General features: G+C 37.1%; 1 protein-coding gene across 1 annotated transcript; it reads left to right on the top strand.

Annotated features, from left to right (window-relative positions):
• Positions 1-5423: 5423 nt before the first annotated feature.
• On the top strand, positions 5424-16324 carry LOC106882918 (biotin-dependent 3-methylcrotonyl-coenzyme A carboxylase beta1 subunit). The gene is made up of 11 exons (XM_014933757.2): positions 5424-5985; positions 8141-8319; positions 9225-9305; positions 9827-10005; positions 10742-10931; positions 11296-11387; positions 12455-12621; positions 13390-13511; positions 13985-14080; positions 14417-14542; positions 15220-16324. Exons 1-11 carry the CDS (start codon positions 5487-5489, stop codon positions 15289-15291), a joined length of 1803 nt encoding a protein of 600 aa, XP_014789243.1. The 5' UTR covers positions 5424-5486; the 3' UTR covers positions 15292-16324.
• The last annotated feature ends 2033 nt before the right edge of the window (positions 16325-18357 follow it).

Here is an 18357-nt window from a genome sequence, read left to right as displayed (position 1 = left end):
ATATATATATATATATATATATATATATACACACACATACATACATGTGAATATATATATGCACATGTGATTACATATATATATACATTTAAATATATGCTTATGTATATATATATATATATATATACGTGTGTATATACATATGGATAAATGTATGCATACATACATACAACATGTGCATATATATGTGTGTGTGTCTGTATGACGGTCTGTCTGTATGTATGTATGTACGTACATACATACATGTATGTATAGTATTATCTGAGAGGTGAGATAAACTACGCTGATTAAAATGATAAAACACAGCATTTTAATGTGAAAATAAAAAGCCGTTACTCCCCATTCCCCAGAGTTAAGAAGAATAGTAGTAGTAGTAGTAATAATAATAATAATAAAGTAATTAAACTATATTTACTTACTGGAACATTTTCTTTCTAATTTGGTTGTTTTTCTGTGTTTTTTTTTTTGTATATTATCTTATCATTGAAAAAAAAAATAAAGCAAAATATTTTGGTTCTTTTGTTTTTTTTGTTATTCAACAACTGATAAACAAAGAGCGATCTAATAAGGAATAATTGTGTGGGTGGGGGAGGGGGGTGTAAAGGAATGGTCAAAGTTTATTTTTTTCAGAAATCTTAGTTGTTAAGGAGCCAAATATTTACCAGTCTCACCAATAAAGGTAGCTTCTACACACATATATGTACACCATATACACACACACACGGACATACTTCTGCAGACATACACATTTACATAGACAAGTAAAGATATATGGATATATATATATATATATATATACTCTTATATATATATACATACATAGAGAAACACTATTTTTTTATGTTGGTTTCCTTTATATATATATATATATATATATGTATGTATATGTACAACACACACATATGTGTGTGTATACACACATGTATTTGCATGTATGTATAATAAAACTATATTTGCACACAGACACACATACATACATATATATATATATACACACACATGCCTACACACACACACACACATGCCTACACACACACACACGCATGCATGAATACACACACACACATGCATGAATACACTCAAACACACATGCATGAATACATTCACACACACACACATACGTATTTATATATACATATATACATGCATGATATATGTAAAAATATTTTATTTATTCATACATGGTCATTATTACCTGTGTGTGTGTGTGTATATATATATATAAATATACACACACACATATATATATATATACATACACTGCTTTACCTACAAACAGAACCTTATACGCATATACACACACCAAAACACATACATGCAGACAAACATACTTGTGTACTCATTTAGCAATTCTTTTTATATATTTTTCTTATTTATTTCCATTTTCATATTTCTTTTCATGTAATAATCTTCTGGTTTATATTTTTCTTTTCAAGAATCTATATAACGAACAACTACACGTAATAGAAGTTCTTGTACCAATAAAAAAAAAAAAGACTATGTCATAAAACTCTCTCGCTGTCTCTTCTGGTTTTTTTTTTTCTCTCCTTGTAATATAAAGAAGACTTTGTAATAAACAACACTGTAATGAAGTATTTATGTAATGAAAGACTATGTAATGATAGTCTTTGTGTAATAACATTCTCCATGTAATAAATATCTCTCTATGTAATGAAATCTTTATGTAATGAAAAACTGTAATAAATAAATAAAAGTTGTCAACAAGATTTACTTTTGTTTTTGCTTTTTAATCTACAATGATGTTGAAACAGTGAATGCTCCAGAATTCCTTGTACTAATGAATTGAGTGTGTTATGAACACACGTCTGTTGTTAAAGAGAAGTTGTTCTCCTCCTGTGACAAACACAACAGTGATTAGCATATTTACATCTGAATCTTCCAGAACTTGTTCGTTTTTGAATTTTTACACAAGGCCAGCAGTTCAGGTGGAAGCGAGTGAGTTGGTTACATCGATTCCAGGGCTCAACTAACATTTATTTTATCAAAGAGTTAAGACCGATTCTTTTGGTGGTTCAAAGCACTTGTGGAAGTGTCACGTAAAAGCATCTGTGTAGTGCCACATAAAAGTGCCTGTGTGGTGCCAGATAAATGTGCCTGTGCGGTGCCACATGAAAGTGCCTGCACAATGCCACATGAAAGCCCCTGTGCGGTGCCACATAAAAGTGCCTGGGCAGCGCCACGTAAAAGTGCCTGTGTGGTGCCACATAAAAGCACTTGTGCAGTGTCATGTAAAAGTGGTTGGCATTAGGAAGGGCATCCAGCCATAGAAATCATGCCAAATCGCACTGAGGTCTGGTACAGCTCCCCAGCTCTCCTCAAACCGTCGAACCCATGCCAGCATGGACAACGGATATTAAATGATGATGATGATGGTGACCACAAAAGATGGAAGGTAAAGTCAGCCTTAACGGAATTTGAACTCACAACATACAGATGAAATGCTGTTGAGCACTTCTTTATCCATTGTGCTAACAATTCTGCCAGCTCACCACCCTAATCTGCTGAAACATAAGGGTTTCAAATTTTGGCACAAGGCCAGCAATTTCAGGAATAGGGAGTGAGTCAGTTTTATGAATCCCTGTTCTCAACTGACATGTATTTTATTGACTCCGAAAAGATGAAAAGCAAAATTGACCTCAATGGAATTTGATCTCAGTGCATGCAGAAGGACAAAATGTCACTTAGCCTGGAATGCTAACAATTCTGACAGCTTGCTGCCCTTAATCTGCAGAAACATGTTAAGATAAATATGTTAAGACACTATTTACATTATTCACATTTGATGAATATTTGTCTTCATCTTGTTTGTTGTTAACACAAAGTTTCGGCTGATGTACCCTCCAGCCTTCATCAGGTGTCTTGGGGAAATTTCGAACCTGGGTTCTCATTCCTAAGGTATTTTTCAATATTATTATTATTATTAATATTATTCAGGTCACTGCCTGGAATCGAACTCGGAATCTTGAGGTTAGTAGTCCGGACTCTTAACCACTACGCCATATGCCCGTGGGCACCTGATGAAGGTTGGAGGGTATATCAGCCAAAACATTGTGTTAACAACAAACAAGATGAAGACAAATATCCGTCAAATGTAAATAATGTACATAATTCCTCATCTCTTAAATATAGAACTGTATTATGTTAAGTCACTGTTTTAGATCACTGCTCAGTGTGCATAAAACAATCTATAATCACTAACTGCTATTTTCTTTACTATTGCGAAAACCTTTTCAACTCAGCAACATACAAATGGGGACAATTACTAAGGGTACTTAAATTTAGTCCTTACACAATTTCTGGTTTGAAGACATGAGCATTTCATACACACATGTACTCACAATGGTCTTCTAGTTTCTGCCTTCCAAAGCTCTGGTCAGCCTGAGGCTGTAGTAGAAGACATTTGCCCAAGGTGTTGCACAGCGGGATTGAACCACATGGGATCCAAATTTCAGCCATATATCAAGCAAGGTAAGTCACTCCAAAAACAGAAGACAATGCAAATATATTTACATGAAACATAAAAGTTACGGAATACTCAGGAGAGAATGCAGATATTTTTATCCCGACATCTGTTTCTGGAACCTCAGAATTATGTCATGATTGTAATGTTCATAATTAGCAGATGGAATGTGCAAAAGGTCATGGGTATGCAACCAGTAAGAAGAAATTGTGTGTCTTACTACATAAAGGTCACCAACTGCCTACCCTGAGTAATTACTAATGGTATGTGCCTGATACAAACATAGCTTGCTGTTCACAGAGGGACAGAGAGAAACAAAATGTCTAGTGTCAAATCAACAATGGCTGTTCTAAAACATCTACCACTTAGCTAATGGCTTATCTCCCTTCCTCTCCACCAGGTCACTTAACATCGATCACTCTCCATTAACATTGACTTGTGTGTGTTGTTGTTGTTGGCACTCCGTCGCTTCCGACGTCGAGGGTTCCAGTTGATCCGTTCAACGGAACAGCCTGCTGCTTGTGAAATTAACGTGCAAGTGACTGAGCACTCCACAGACACGTGTACCCTTAACGTAGTTCTCGGGGGATATGCAGCGTGACACAGAGTGTGACAAGGCTGACCCTTTGAATTACAGGCACAACAGAAAACAGGAAGTAAGAGTGAGAGAAAGTTGTGGTGAAAGAGTACAGCAGGGTTCGCCGCCATCCCCTGCGGGAGCCTCGTGGAGCTTTGAGGTGTTTTTCGCTCAATAAACACTCACAACGCCCGGTCTGGGAATCGAAACCGCGATCCTATGACCACAAGTCCGCTGCCCTAACCACCGGGCCATTGCGCCTCCATTAACACTGACTCTCCCTACAACTACCCACCACCTACTTTCTCTTTTACCACCAAACATCACCCTTTTGTACTGCTAGTCATCACTCACTTCCTCAGGTTACACATCACTCACATAAATCACTCTCTCACACTATTACTCACATAAATTACTCTCTCACACTATTACTCTGCCTGCCACTACAGCTTCTCTTTCATTACTCTCTGTTCTGCCACCCTCTTGCCTCATAATTTCCAGAAAAATAGATATTTCTAAATGAAATTTCCTACAAATACGCTTCAGATGGTGCACAATCCGATTATATTAGAATTTGAGATGAAAAATGTTTTCCGAGCGTGGGGTGAGGAATTTCTGAAAATTTACACGAATTACCTTTGTTTCTTCATAACTTCCAGAAAAATTCATAAATTTTTATGAAATTTACTAAAAATATCTTCCAGAGTGTGTAGATTGCGATTATAATGGAATTTAATATGACAAAAACTAGAAATTGGTGGGCTCACACAACATCACGTATATCTACGAAAAAAAACTTGAAATTTGCAAAAAACAATTGTGGTGCATATCAGCATGTATGTGTACGAGTCCACCAATTTTTTTATTTTTTTATTTTCAAATTAAATTTTGATATAATTGTAATTTAGACACTCTGAAAGCGTATTTGGAGAAAATTTCATTAGAAAATACCTATTTTCTGGAAGAGATGAGGAAACAAAGCCGATTTGAGTGAATTTTCTGAAACTTCTCACCCCACCCTTGGAAAAACAGAAATAAATGTTCCCTTAGATTCCGATATAATCGTAATTTACACCGTCTAAAGTTTCATTATAAAAATATCCATCTTTCTGAAAGGCATGAGGAAACAAAGTCGGGAGGCGTGTGCACATTTGTGTAGGTATGCCACTTCGCCTTTCATTCTTTCGTAGCCAAAAAACAAAGTAGAAGTACTAAGATAAATACATCTGACTAATGTCCTCCCTGGCCCAAATCTAAAGCCTTGTCACCTTTACAGAAACAATTCATGCTGTTTATCTATTTATTTTTGCCAATTAATACTGCAGTCAGGTTTTATCTGTAGACTTACAAATAGAATTCACTAGATTTATCTCCCTTCTCAAGCAGAAAACCGTTCCTAAAACATTTCGATAATAATTATTAAGGATTATGAAAGCTTTTCCGTCGTTCTCATTTTTAAAACACCATCAAATTAATCGATGCATCTTACAATTTCAAACGAATCGTGAATTTCTAGCTGTCAGTCGCCAGCATTTACTTTCTAAACGATCAGTTAACACTACATCTAATTTTAAAACCAGCAATATAACATGCCAGCAGTCAGATGCCGATGTAACGAGCAGAGGATCAAAGTCTCAAGTATTTCCACGCCTTCAAAACGTTACGATAGATCGTGGCCAGGATGTCTTCCAAAAGAACAGAAAACAAACAGAACGTTTGGTCAGCGAATATAAACATTTGCTCAACGAATCTCTGGCTGGAGGTGGAAGCCGCTCTGTCGAGAGACACACCAAATTCCACAGGAAACTTTTGGCCAGAGAAAGAGTTAAACAAGTACTAGATGACGATTCTTCCTTCTTTGAATTATTGCAGATAGCTGGGATGGGAATGGAATATGGAAGTATACCCCAAGCTGGAATTCTATCAGGTGAAATAAACCGAATTTCTTTTTGTTTTATATTTTTTGTAAATGTGTATGGACGTGTGTCATCCTTGTTACTCTGTGTAGGTCAATTCTGGTTAAGCAGACATGTGATCAACGAGCTGTGTTTGGGAATAGCTACACGAACACCATTCTAATGATTTTTTCCAGATGTAATTATGTCTAATCAGTGTCTAATGTCCATTCTATTTGAAAAGGCAGGATGAGATTTAAGTGAGATTTGACTGTTATTTCTAGCAGATCAAGCAACAGCGTGGTGGTTTCCTCGTTGACTTTCTTACTGCATGTTACTGCTATTTAAGCTCCATGTTAGTCTTTGACAAATAGACCTACGGTCACATGCTTTAATTGCTTTCAATTAGCAAGTTCACTCAGCAATTAGGACCCAGCAGGGCAGCAAGTACCATAATTGCTTTGTAAATAGAATTTGGTAGACGGAAACCGCAGTACAAACCTTCGCATACACACTCCTACATATGCACATATATACCAATATATATACACACCATTTGTACCTGTATGAATGTAATGTTTACGGAAAGATGTAAATATTGGCGAGGAATTGGAAGAACCGGTGTTTTCCAACAATAATACCCTGTATGTATTTTTTCCGAGTCGTACAGACACTGTCAGGCAGTGTCCCAGTTATTGACCGTCGGAAATCTAACCTAGGAGATGGCTATAGACCATATGCAATTTTTTTAAAAAAAGGACGTTCCGGTTATGTCCATCCTGTCATATGTAGTTATTTCTCATTTGTACTTTTAAGTTGATAGGTTATGCTTGCTATTTTTAGCAGATCGATCAGCTATAAAGAGGCTTGTTTGTTTCGTCTGATCAACGCTCACTGAAAAGACCTACGATTACTCTGTCCATTATCCAAGTTTCTGTCCCATACAAGACAACTGGCCAAAAAAGGAAAAAAGTACACACGAGTACTTTTAATTCTTCAAAGCAATTTATAATTATTATGTCATCGCTTTCGTAAACGCCTTCGGTTCTTGACCGATGTTAAAGTACAGCATGCAAGGGAGATAATTGGATTGGTCTGCTCGGTTTGCGTGCAGAACATATGCCGTGTGTGTGTGTACATACATTCTTTTACTTGTTTCAGGCATTTGACTGCGGCCATGCTGGAGCACTGCATTTTAGTCGAACAAATTGACCCAATGACTTATTCTTTGTAAGACTGATACTTACTCTATCGGTCTCTTTTGCCGAACCGCTAATTACGGGGACGTAAACACACCAACATCGGTCGTCAAGCGACGGTGGGGGGAACAAACACAGACACAAAGACACACACACACACACATAAATATATACCTAAATATAACGACAGACTTCTTTCATTTTCCGTTCATCAAATCCACGTACAATGCTTTGGTCGGCCCGAGGATATAGTAGAAGACAGTTGCCCAGGGGGCCACGCAGTGGGACTGAACTAAGAACCATGTGGTTGGGAAGCAAGCTTCTTACCACACAGTCACGCCTCACATGTATGTATTCTAATATTTCGTTTAGATATAGCGTCACTAATAACATGGTGTTAAAACTCAATAAATACACAAATGCTTTGGAAGAAAGCGTCCGTGTAGCACAGAGCAGGAATAAGAAATTAAATAAATGACAGAGAGACAAGAAATTATGAAATTAACTCCAATAGCTTACAGCTGTTTCTGCTCTAAAGTAATGCTCTGAGTGCAATGCCCCTTATAGTAGAAACAGTTAGTTGTAAAGTAATGAAGCCCATTGCATAATTACCCCTTTCTTTGTCATTTTTTCAATCTTATGTCATCCTCACCATTATTTAATGTTTGTATTCCATGGTGGCATTTGTTGGATGATTTGACAGGCACTGGCAAGCCAGAGACCTGCACCAGACTCTTAATTGTCTGTTTTGTCTTGGTTTCTATGGCTGGATGCCTCTCTACAATTTTCGTGTGTCAAATTCACTCATCAGGTATTGGTCAGCGCATGGTTATAATAGATGCCATCCTTCATCACTTATTTTCTCGCCTCTGTTGTTGCACTAAACTTTGACGACAGCGACGATGGTGTTGTTGTTGGTGGTGGTGGTAATGATGATGACGATAATGACGATGATGATGATGATAAAGTGGATCCTCTTTAATTTCAGGCATTGGTCGTGTCCATGGCATTGAATGTTTAGTGTTGGCCAACGATGCCACAGTCAAAGGTGGCAGCATATTCCCTATTAGCGTGAAGAAACAGCTGAGACTGCAGGAAATTGCCTTGCAGAATCGTCTCCCTTGCATCTACCTGGTTGATTCTGGTGGTGCTTTTCTACCACTGCAGGTGAGTTGCCGAATAACTTCTAAAATCTGCTGGACTTAAATGATGAGAAGACAATCTAATTAAGCTTAAATGATGGGAAGACAATCTAATTAAGCAATTTGGGTCAAGATGGAAAAAAAAAAACGGTGCAATCATGACAATTGGAAGTGCATCGTGACCAGCGGTGTATAACAACATCTGATGGCCTGGTCATTGACCATTGGTCAATACTGTGATACTGTGGTATTGTTTAAATAATAATCGAATTGTTTGAATACAGTTTGTTTTTTTCTTTTTTTTTTTTGTCATTATTACGATAAATGTAAATAAACAAACAAAGTTTGCTTTTAGAAACGTTAAGATGTCTTAGAAAGTTAAAGAAGTGATTTTTTAAATTCTCAATCGCAGAATAATGCTAATAATATAGCCTGAACAGGATGAACTATCCCTATTTTGCAGAGAAAAATGTAGGTGGCTAGCTGTGGACTCGAACTCACATCCCCGTGATTACGCGTCACGATGCTTTGACCGTTTGTTTCGATTTTCAACTAGCTGACCCCGTGCCATCAAAAATGATGGCAAATTGTAGTAGTTTATATATAAAAAGGGTACAGAAAGGGGGAAAAAAAAACGGTGAGGGCTGTTAAGCCAAGATGATGTGAAATGGTGAATACTGGAAAAACGAGCTTTGAGAAGAGACAGGCAAAAGCACCTCTTGTCTTTAGGAAGAAAGTGGAAGAAAGAAAGATGGATAGTCGTTGGTCACGTGTGAGCAACGAGAGACTCAAAGAGGAAGAGAGAGAGAGAGAGGGAATGGTGAAGGGGAGAGGAGAAGAATATATACAAATATATAAAAACATTACACTCATTATTATTTTAGGAGATGTTCAATTCTTTCCTTGTTTTTCTCTTTTTACATTTTTCAGTCTGAAATATTCCCTGATAAAGAACAAGGTGGTCGAGTCTTTTATAATATTGCCAACATGGCATCACAGAATATACCTCAGGTAAATAATACAAATATATATAGGTGTAGAAAGGTTGAATATAGATTCGTCCTTTAATTTGGAGGTTTCTAAAAACGATTTCTAATACTGATTCTTCATATTTTGCTGGGAGTTTACAGGCGTAAGTTTGCGAAGATATGAAAGTAGTACTTGTATGTAATATATGGTGAATTTATGGAATGAAGTCCCGTAAAACTCATCAATTTAGTTTAAAATGGAGAAGACAAGTTGTTAAAATATATAAGAGAATTTTAATTCATGCAGACAATCGTTTTGTACAGAGATGTAAAAATAAAGCAAATTCATGATTGAATTGAATTAAATTAAATTAAATTAATTAATTAATTATATATCGATGTACTCTTCAGCGCAGGAAGTATAAACAAAATTTCAATGAACGTCAGAAACAATATAGCAGAAGAATTGAATCTAGCAGCTAGAGGAGGAGGAGGCGGTGGTGGTGGTGGTGGTAGGGATGTCACTTGTATAATTTGTCATTTGTTCTTTTCCCCTACTTTCAGATTTCAGTTGTGCTTGGCCATTGTACTGCAGGTGGTGCATACATGCCAACTATGTCCAACGAGGTGGTCATTGTTAAGAGAATCGGTGCTATTTTCCTTGGAGGCCCTCCTTTAGTGAAGGCAGCTCTTGGAGAAATTGTCTCTGCTGAGGAGTTAGGTGGAGCAGCTCTACATTCAAGGTAAAGATTTTATTATGTCAGGAACATCCAAAACATTGGAACTGATTTCTGATTTAATTCCTCGTTAACTTACCAACCCATAGACCCTGTCCAATCTTCTGGACAACTTCTCTTATATTCATGTTCCTGTAAGTTGGGAAGATAAGGAAAAGATATCAAAGGCAAGATTATTATTCTTAGACACTTAAACAAGAATATTATTGAGAGTGACTTCGAAGTTTAGGTCAGTTAGGTCATTGTCAGATTGCAGTCCAAAGACGAGTTAACTTGCCGAAACTCTGAAGTCACTGCCAAAAATATTGTTTAAGAATATAGTATTTTTATATATATATATCATCATCATCATCGTCGTTTAACGTCCACTTTCCATGCTGGCATGTGTTGAACGATTTGACAGGGCTGCCGAGCAAGAAGGCTGTACCAGGCCCCAATCTGATCTGGCAAAGTTTCTACAGCTGGACGCCTTTCCTAACGCCAACCAATCCAAGAGTGTAGTGGGTGTTTTTATGTGCCACTGGCATAAGGGTATGGATGGGTTCACATGGATGGGTTCACAATTCATAATTAGCATGGATGGTTTCACATGGATGGGTTCACAATTCATAATTAGCATGTATGGGTTTGCAATGTTTAACATTCTTACAGATGACCCCATTATGTTCAATTTCTGATAGCTGACATGGTCATCCTATTCTCAGAGAATGTCTGAAATCATTGACGTTTAATATTTTGGCAGCATGAGCGGTTGTAGTGACCATTATGCAGACACTGAAGACGAAGCATTCAGCATAACGAGGGAAATTGTGGCCACCCTGAACCTGGCCCCGTGTGAAAACGCCTCCGTTTCGCCACCACCTTACTATGATCCGTCAGAACTCTTAGGGTTGATACCAGAAGAAAACCAACAAGTGATGGACCCTTATAAAGTAAGTCAGCCGTTGTCATTTAACGGCGAGCTGGCAGAAGTGTCAGCACGCTGGGCGAAATGCTTAGTGGTATTTCGTCTGCCATTACATTCTGAGTTCAAATTCCGCCAAGATCGACTTTGCCTTTCATCCTTTCGGGGTCGATAAATTAAGTACCAGTTACGCACTGGGGTCGATGTAATCGACTTAATCCCTTTGTCTGTCCTTGTTTGTCCCCTCTACGTTTAGCCCCATTGTGGGCAATAAAGAAATAGTTATTATTTAACGTCCACTTTCAGTGCTGGCATGGGTTGGACAGTTTGAGGAGTGCTGGCAAGTCAATGAGCAGTGGCAGGTTCTATTTCTATTTTTTTTTTTCTATCAGATCATAGCCAGAATCACTGATGACAGCCGATTCCAAGAATTCAAAAAAAGATATGGTGCCGGTCTGGTAACAGGTTTTTCACATATTAACAGGTGAGTGCTAAATAAAAATTTCATCTACAAAAGACTTTTCTAATTCTTTTTTCTTTTTTGTGTCCATATATGGCTTTGTGGTTAAGATGTTTTACAACTACATGGTTTCAGATTTGATCCCACCCTATGCTACATTAAGCAAATATCTTTTCCATAGTTTGGCCAAATAGTGCTTTATGAATAAAATAGATGCAAGTTGAATCCATTAGCGCCCATGGTCTCTTTTTTAGGACCAAAAGGATAATCTATCATATTTCTGCAACACCTGTATTTTTCTGAGATATCTTTAGTTAGTCATCATGACTGGAGTGTCTTTCAAATATTACACCTACTGTAGGTAGGGAGTCTCTGAAAAGGGTTTCAGGGAGTAGCATCCCTGCTTTCCTGAGCTAGTTTTCCACCATATTTCTTAAAAATCATGGGAGAGGCCTTGGTCTTGGGACCACTCATATCTAGGAACTGAGGTTGGGGGTAAGCAAAGGCATGCTCTCCATAAAAAATCCAGCTCCAAAAAAGCATCATCTGCAGCAGGCGTTGGACTCAATTTATAGAAGGGCTGAGCATAATAATATGCAGTTTAATGCTCAAAAATTTCAAGCCCTGTGCTACCGGCATCCAAAACTGATTATGAAACTTACAGGGTCCACTGGTCCACAGGGAATTACAAACAGGGCTTGCATAGGGCCAACACACCTACTTAGCCAAAAAGCAAAGTTACAGAAGCATCAATGATAATTCAGAACCAATAAAACCTGGGAGAGGAAGGCTTTCTCTCAAAGCAACATGGGTGTCCCTTATACTGAGGGATGAACCCCGAAAAGACAGCCCAGAGTCAAGAACAGTGAAGAAGAGTCAATGATGGCCTATATTCCTTAGGAAGTGAAGGGCTTAGAAGTAAATAAAAAATGAGTCTAATGTATAACTTTCAGTCAAAATTTAGCTCCCATCTTGCAATATCAACAAGCTCTTTATGCCTATTTTTCTGTACATTTATTCTAAAGAATTCTATAATTTATTAGCAACTATAATTTTCCTTTCAATTGTATTTTTTTAATTGTCTTTTACAGTCATTTAGTTGGTATTATAGCCAGCAATGGTGAATTATCAGACACTGCTGCAACCAAAGGGTGTCATTTTGTTCAGTTGTGCTGTGAAAGAGACATTCCACTTGTATTCCTGCAAAACACTTCATCCTTGACATCATTAGGACAAACACCACCCTCAGGAGAATACAGTAAGTCTCAAAAACTGCCCCACATCTTATTCTTGTCTTTTTAAATGTAGTTATGGACTGTTGTATTTAAAATGTTCATGTGCATTTGGACACAGAAAGGCAATATGCTGCACAAGTGGCCTTGAGAGAAGAAATTCTTTTTATAGACATAAACACACGACTAGGCCTTCAATTACATTACCAGGCCTTAGGACATGAATTTCTGTGTCATTGCGCTTCATCAGCTCTGTATATTGAACTGTCGTTCATGGCTACCAAGAGCTGGTTGCTCTTATATTAAAATAGCAAATGCATGATAGAGGATTAAATAATTTTTCAACCTGTTCAGAACCATTCTATAAGTTTTAGAGTGGCAGAGGAACTGTTATAGCTGTTGTTTCTCTCTCTCTCTCCCTCTCTTTCTCTCTCACACGTACACACACACACACTTTACTGTTATGTACACTTGTCTGAATCTGCTATTTTCTTTCTCTTTGTCTCAACTAATTCTTTCTCTCCATCTTTCTCATTCATAATACAAATCTCATCACTCAATCTTACTGTAATCTTTCCCTAACCTTACATCTTCCTTTCTCTTCCTCACACAGTTCTACCTTTCATCTCTCTCTAGTTATTTCTGGCTTCTCTTAATTTCTTCTCCAATATCTTTCACCATCTCCCTATGTTATACTCTTCACCTCCCTCTCTTACTCCCTTCAGCCTTTTTCATCTTCCATATACCCCTCCATCTCACTATTTTTTCCTGTTTCGTCTCTCCTTCTACCTCAGGTCTGTACATGTCCAGCAAGATCAAAAGCCATGCTCAGATGTTGGCATCCGTGAGCTGTGCTACTGTTCCAAAAATCACAATTATCACCGGGAATGCTTTTGGCCAAGACCACTATTTAATGGTTAGTTTTCTTTTTTTGTTTGTTTTAAACTTTCTACATACAACACCTCTCTTCCTTTCTTTGTTTTTTTTCTGAAGGACTAAGTTATCCTCAAACCAGAGACTCGTTCTAAATGTTTGCAACAATGTGAACTCTGCTAAAGGTACCCAAAGACCAGGTCATCATCATCACCATCGTTTAACGTCCGTTTTCCATGCTGGCATGGGTTAGATGGTTTGACTGAGGATTGGCAAGCTAGTAGGCTTGATTTGATTTGAAAGTATTTCTTGCAGATGGAGCAACAATGTAGAGTCAATCCAACTGTGACCAGCTATTCTGATCGCTATAAATCATACGATAAAAGGAAACTTTAATTTCAACATCAAAAACATTAGGGATGCAACAAATGTATCAATAACACTTCTAGTTCTGCTCTCTATTGAATCCTTGTTAATCTCTGATTTTCTCCTGTTATTTTGAATGTCTATCCACAGGGAGGTCGTGCTGTTGGCCCAAATTTTGTCTTCTGCTGGCCAAATGCCAAAGTTGGTGCTATGGATGTAGGAGAAATTCTGCAAGCTATGAAACAGGTATGTCGGACAAGGTAGACTTTCTCATTCTGTTTTGCTTCATCATCATCATCACCAACACCATCTTTTTGTATTTTCTACTGAAATATTCCTTTATATTCAAAAATATTCTATGTGCTACCTGCACGGGAGTCAGTTCAGTGGCACTGGGTCCTTGGGTGCAAGGAAGACAAAGAACAAATCTTGTTACAAAGATTTTATCATGTTGCTTTCCTAATTTATAGTCATATAACAGAAATATATATATATACATATATATATATATATATACATATATATATATATACATATATATAAAATGAAATGGCTGATAGTAAAGTTCTAATAATTTTATAGGATGTTAATATGGATGAAGAAGCCGAGAAGAAGATGAGGGGAAAACTGGAGAAGCAATCTTCAGCTGTGTATGCTGCTAGCAGACTTTGGAATGACGGAATAATTCTACCAGAAGATACTCGACAGGTCAGTTGAACAGTCATAAAAAAAGTGAAACCTCTATCATCATCATTTAATGTCCACTTTTCCACGCCTGCATGGGTCAGATGGAATTTGTTAAGGCCGGATGCTCTACCTGTCACCAACCCTCATTTGTTTCCAAGCAAGGTAATATTTCCCCATGGCCAGATATGTTTTTTTGCAGAAGAATGGGAATGAACAACACTGCTTGTATGACAGTGATGCTCATTTACAATCATCACATGATGTCAAGACAAAGATACATGCACACACAAACACATACATACACACACATATACAATGGGCTTCTTACAGTCTACCAAATTCACTCGCTAGACATTGGTCAACCTGGGGCTATAGTAGATGACACTTGCCAAAGGTGCTGCACAATGGGGCTGAACCCACGACCACATGGCCAAGAAGTAAACTTCCTAACCATGCAGCCACACCTGTATGTAGATATTAAAAAGTGTTTATGCCGAACAGTTACAGAATTTCTCCCTTTCCTCATCTTCTGAAACAATAAGGTCAATTTTTATTGATTAAATTTAGTTGTTTAAATGGATACCACAGGCTCAAACTGCTCCATGTGGAAGGTATTTGTAGAAAATTTCATGAGGGAAAAATAACAGATTTTTTTATTCTTATTTTCTTCTGAATATTTCTTTCTTTGTTTTTTGTAGGTCATCAGTCGGTGTCTCGCGATAACACAACGAAACATAACTAAACAACAGAAACCGTTGCTCAGAATGTAACCAGCTGTGGTCCAGTATAGCCCAGATCCTAACTTTCTAAGCTAAACACTGAAAAATCCATCCTCATGACATAACTAAATATAAAAAATGCTACTTCTCAGAATGCTGCAGGATATTTAATCAAATACAAAACACCAATTCATTAATCTTTATATTACCATGTTTCTTTCAAAATACACCGTCTTTGTTTCAATTAATTCCTAAAATAATGAAGAATTTACTAATGAACCTTGGGAGGGGCATTATGCCAGTAATAATAGACACATGCACTGGTTAGGTCCTTTTTTGTTCTTGTAAGCTAATGGGTTAGTTACTCTGCTAACAAACTTATCAATCAGTCTCATTTTTTACAAGACTTCATGCATCGCATGCAATTTTTGGGATACACCCAGAAAGATAGGATCCGACTGTACAGGGGTGGGTGCTAGCAAGAAATTTGAGGAGATTGTGAATGAAGATGCGAATGGAACACAACCTAGGTACCATAATAAGCAATGGAATAAAATACAAAGAATTTATGATAAAATGAACAAAAAGAACATGCGATACAATGCCGACAAGTTTCAAGGGATGATGTTTGTAGAAGCCACACCACACAGGGAACTAGTCCACAGATTTAGAAAAATCCTGAAGGATACTAAGTTGAACAGAAAAGTCATAGAAAAATTAGGGAGATCTATCAGGTCAGTAATATGCAAAACATACCCCTTCAGAAAGACCCTGTTTATAGAAGAGAATTATGTAGAGGAGAATTGTGGCCTGAGGAAGCCACAATCTTCCCAGAAACAGTGGGCAGTTAAAGAACCAAGAAATTGCTAAATCACATGACTTCCTTTTGTCATCAATTCTTCAAAGCTTCTTCACTGAGGTATTTGTGTTTATCAACATTCTACATCACTGATATCTTAACACTTTGATAAAAGGTTTAATGTTTATATTTTTCTAAAAATTCCAATCTTTATTGAGAAAACAATATATTTTTTTCAATGATCGAAAACAAATGTTTGTAATAAATGAATATTTTTTAAAGTTGTGTTTGTTTTGCTTTGTATTATAATATCAATGTTGGTTGTCTTACTTTCATTTATATGATAAGTTAGAAATTTGAGAGATGTAAAATAAATTGATTTTAGTGGTGGGACTAGAAGTAGATGAAGCTATAATGGTTTCAAATTTTGGTACAAGGCCAGGAATTTCAAGGGAGGGGGTAAGTCGATTACATCGAACTCCAGTGTTCAACTGGTACTTTATTTCATCGACCCCAAAAGGATGGAAGGTAGAGTCAACCTCAAGATTCTGCTAGCTCACTGCCTTAGCCCATTTTAACCCAGGTTAACCCTGTAGTAAAGATTGTTTGCCAACATAACATGGAGGTCATGGTTTAGGATGAATGTTGCTGTAATTTAGCACCAGGAGACATCATCTCCAGCTGGCTATACGACACGATCTGTGTCCTTATATTTTCGAACAAGGGAATGTAGCACCCCCACTCAGCTCAAAACAATATCTGTGTATCATGATTTCTGGATTATTACTGTTGCTGAATATCTCGCGTTGTGAGATTTAAAAATGATAATTTCCAGGTTAACCATGTCAAAATTTTTAAGATAGTTATATAAAATAGGGATAACAAACATACGGAAGTGTCCAGTTAACCTTTATTGCAGTAAACAAACCAAATACAACTGTCCTCAAATGAGGACAATGGGTTAAAATGGGTTAATAATGCTATAAATAATAGCATATAAATAATGGGTTAAAAACCCCTTGGTGGACGAAAAAGAAAATTGAAGGCTGACATAAGGCTTGGACCCACATCTCCCATAAACATGACAGCTGTTCTACCATTGTACCAAAACAATTCTTCAAATTTCTTCATCCATGACAGAAGCTTTGTTCTTACCAGTGAGAACTGTTTGTTATTTATGTCACAATAATTGAAAATCTTTGAGAAATATGAAAGAAATTGTTTTTAATGGTAGCACTTGAAGCAAATAAATCTATAAATAGCATATAGATTATTTTTTATAAATGTAGGTTCAAGTCCTGCAGACAGTTTTCAACTTGATCCATCCAAGGGGTTTTTAACTCAATCTTTTATTTGTCATCACAACTATGACTGTTCATGGTTATGTCCCCTCTGTGTGTATCCCCTTGTGGGCAGTAAAGAAATAAGAGACGTTAGTAGGCCGGGTGAAATGCTTAGCAGTATTTTATGTTCTGAGTTCAAATTCCGCCGAGGTCAACTTTGCCTTTCATCCTTTCGGGGTCGATAAATTAAGTACCAGTGAAACGTTGGGGTCGACGTAATCGACTAATCTCTTCCCCACAAATTTGAGGCCTTGTGCCTCCTGTAGAAAGGATCATTATTATTATTAATTATTATTATTATTAGCTCAGCCTATCTCAGATGTCCGGCAAAAGACAACAGCACTATCACGAAAACACGATTTCTTTAAAAATAAACAGTAGGTGATGTGATTTGGATGTTAGATGTAAGGGAAGTAACCGATGTCGTCTTGTTGTGAAACTGACGGCGATTCATAGATTTTAACTTGGGAGGAAGAGAAAAATATTAAATAGACTCGCTGCTGTTATTTTGCCATAAGCGATGTTGATCAATGATTTTATATGTTCTACGTGAAAAGACAACGAGGAAGCTGATGGTTACGACGACTCTGTTGATGATGATGAAAAACAACAGGAGGAAAATTATGGTGATTCCAAGGAAATGATACTCTTTTACTTGTTTCAGTCATTTGTCTGCGGCCATGCTGGAGCACCGCCTTTAGTCGAGAAATTCGACCCGCAGGACTTATTCTTTGTAAGCCTAGTGCTTATTCTATCGGTCTCTTTATGCTGAACCGCTAAGTTACGGGGATGTAAACACACCAGCATCGGTTGTCAAGCGATGGTTGGGGGACATAGACACACAAACACACACATACACAAATATATATACATATATATATATATATATATATATATATATATATATATATATATATATATATATATACGACAGTCTTCTTTCAGTTTCCGTCTACCAAATCCACTCACAAGGCT

The sequence above is a fragment of the Octopus bimaculoides genome, chromosome 9 (assembly GCF_001194135.2).
Source record: "Octopus bimaculoides isolate UCB-OBI-ISO-001 chromosome 9, ASM119413v2, whole genome shotgun sequence".
NCBI lineage: Eukaryota > Metazoa > Mollusca > Cephalopoda > Octopoda > Octopodidae > Octopus > Octopus bimaculoides.
This window is presented reverse-complemented; position numbering and strand designations above follow the sequence as displayed.

Bases quoted from the DNA above. Each gene is read 5' to 3' on its own strand.
- LOC106882918 (XM_014933757.2), top strand. From the start codon at position 5,487: ATGAAAGCTTTTCCGTCGTTCTCATTTTTAAAACACCATCAAATTAAT. The intron at 12,622-13,389 runs GTAAGTCTCAAA...CTTCTACCTCAG, and splicing joins ACCACCCTCAGGAGAATACA to GTCTGTACATGTCCAGCAAG. The intron at 13,512-13,984 runs GTTAGTTTTCTT...GTCTATCCACAG, and splicing joins GCCAAGACCACTATTTAATG to GGAGGTCGTGCTGTTGGCCC.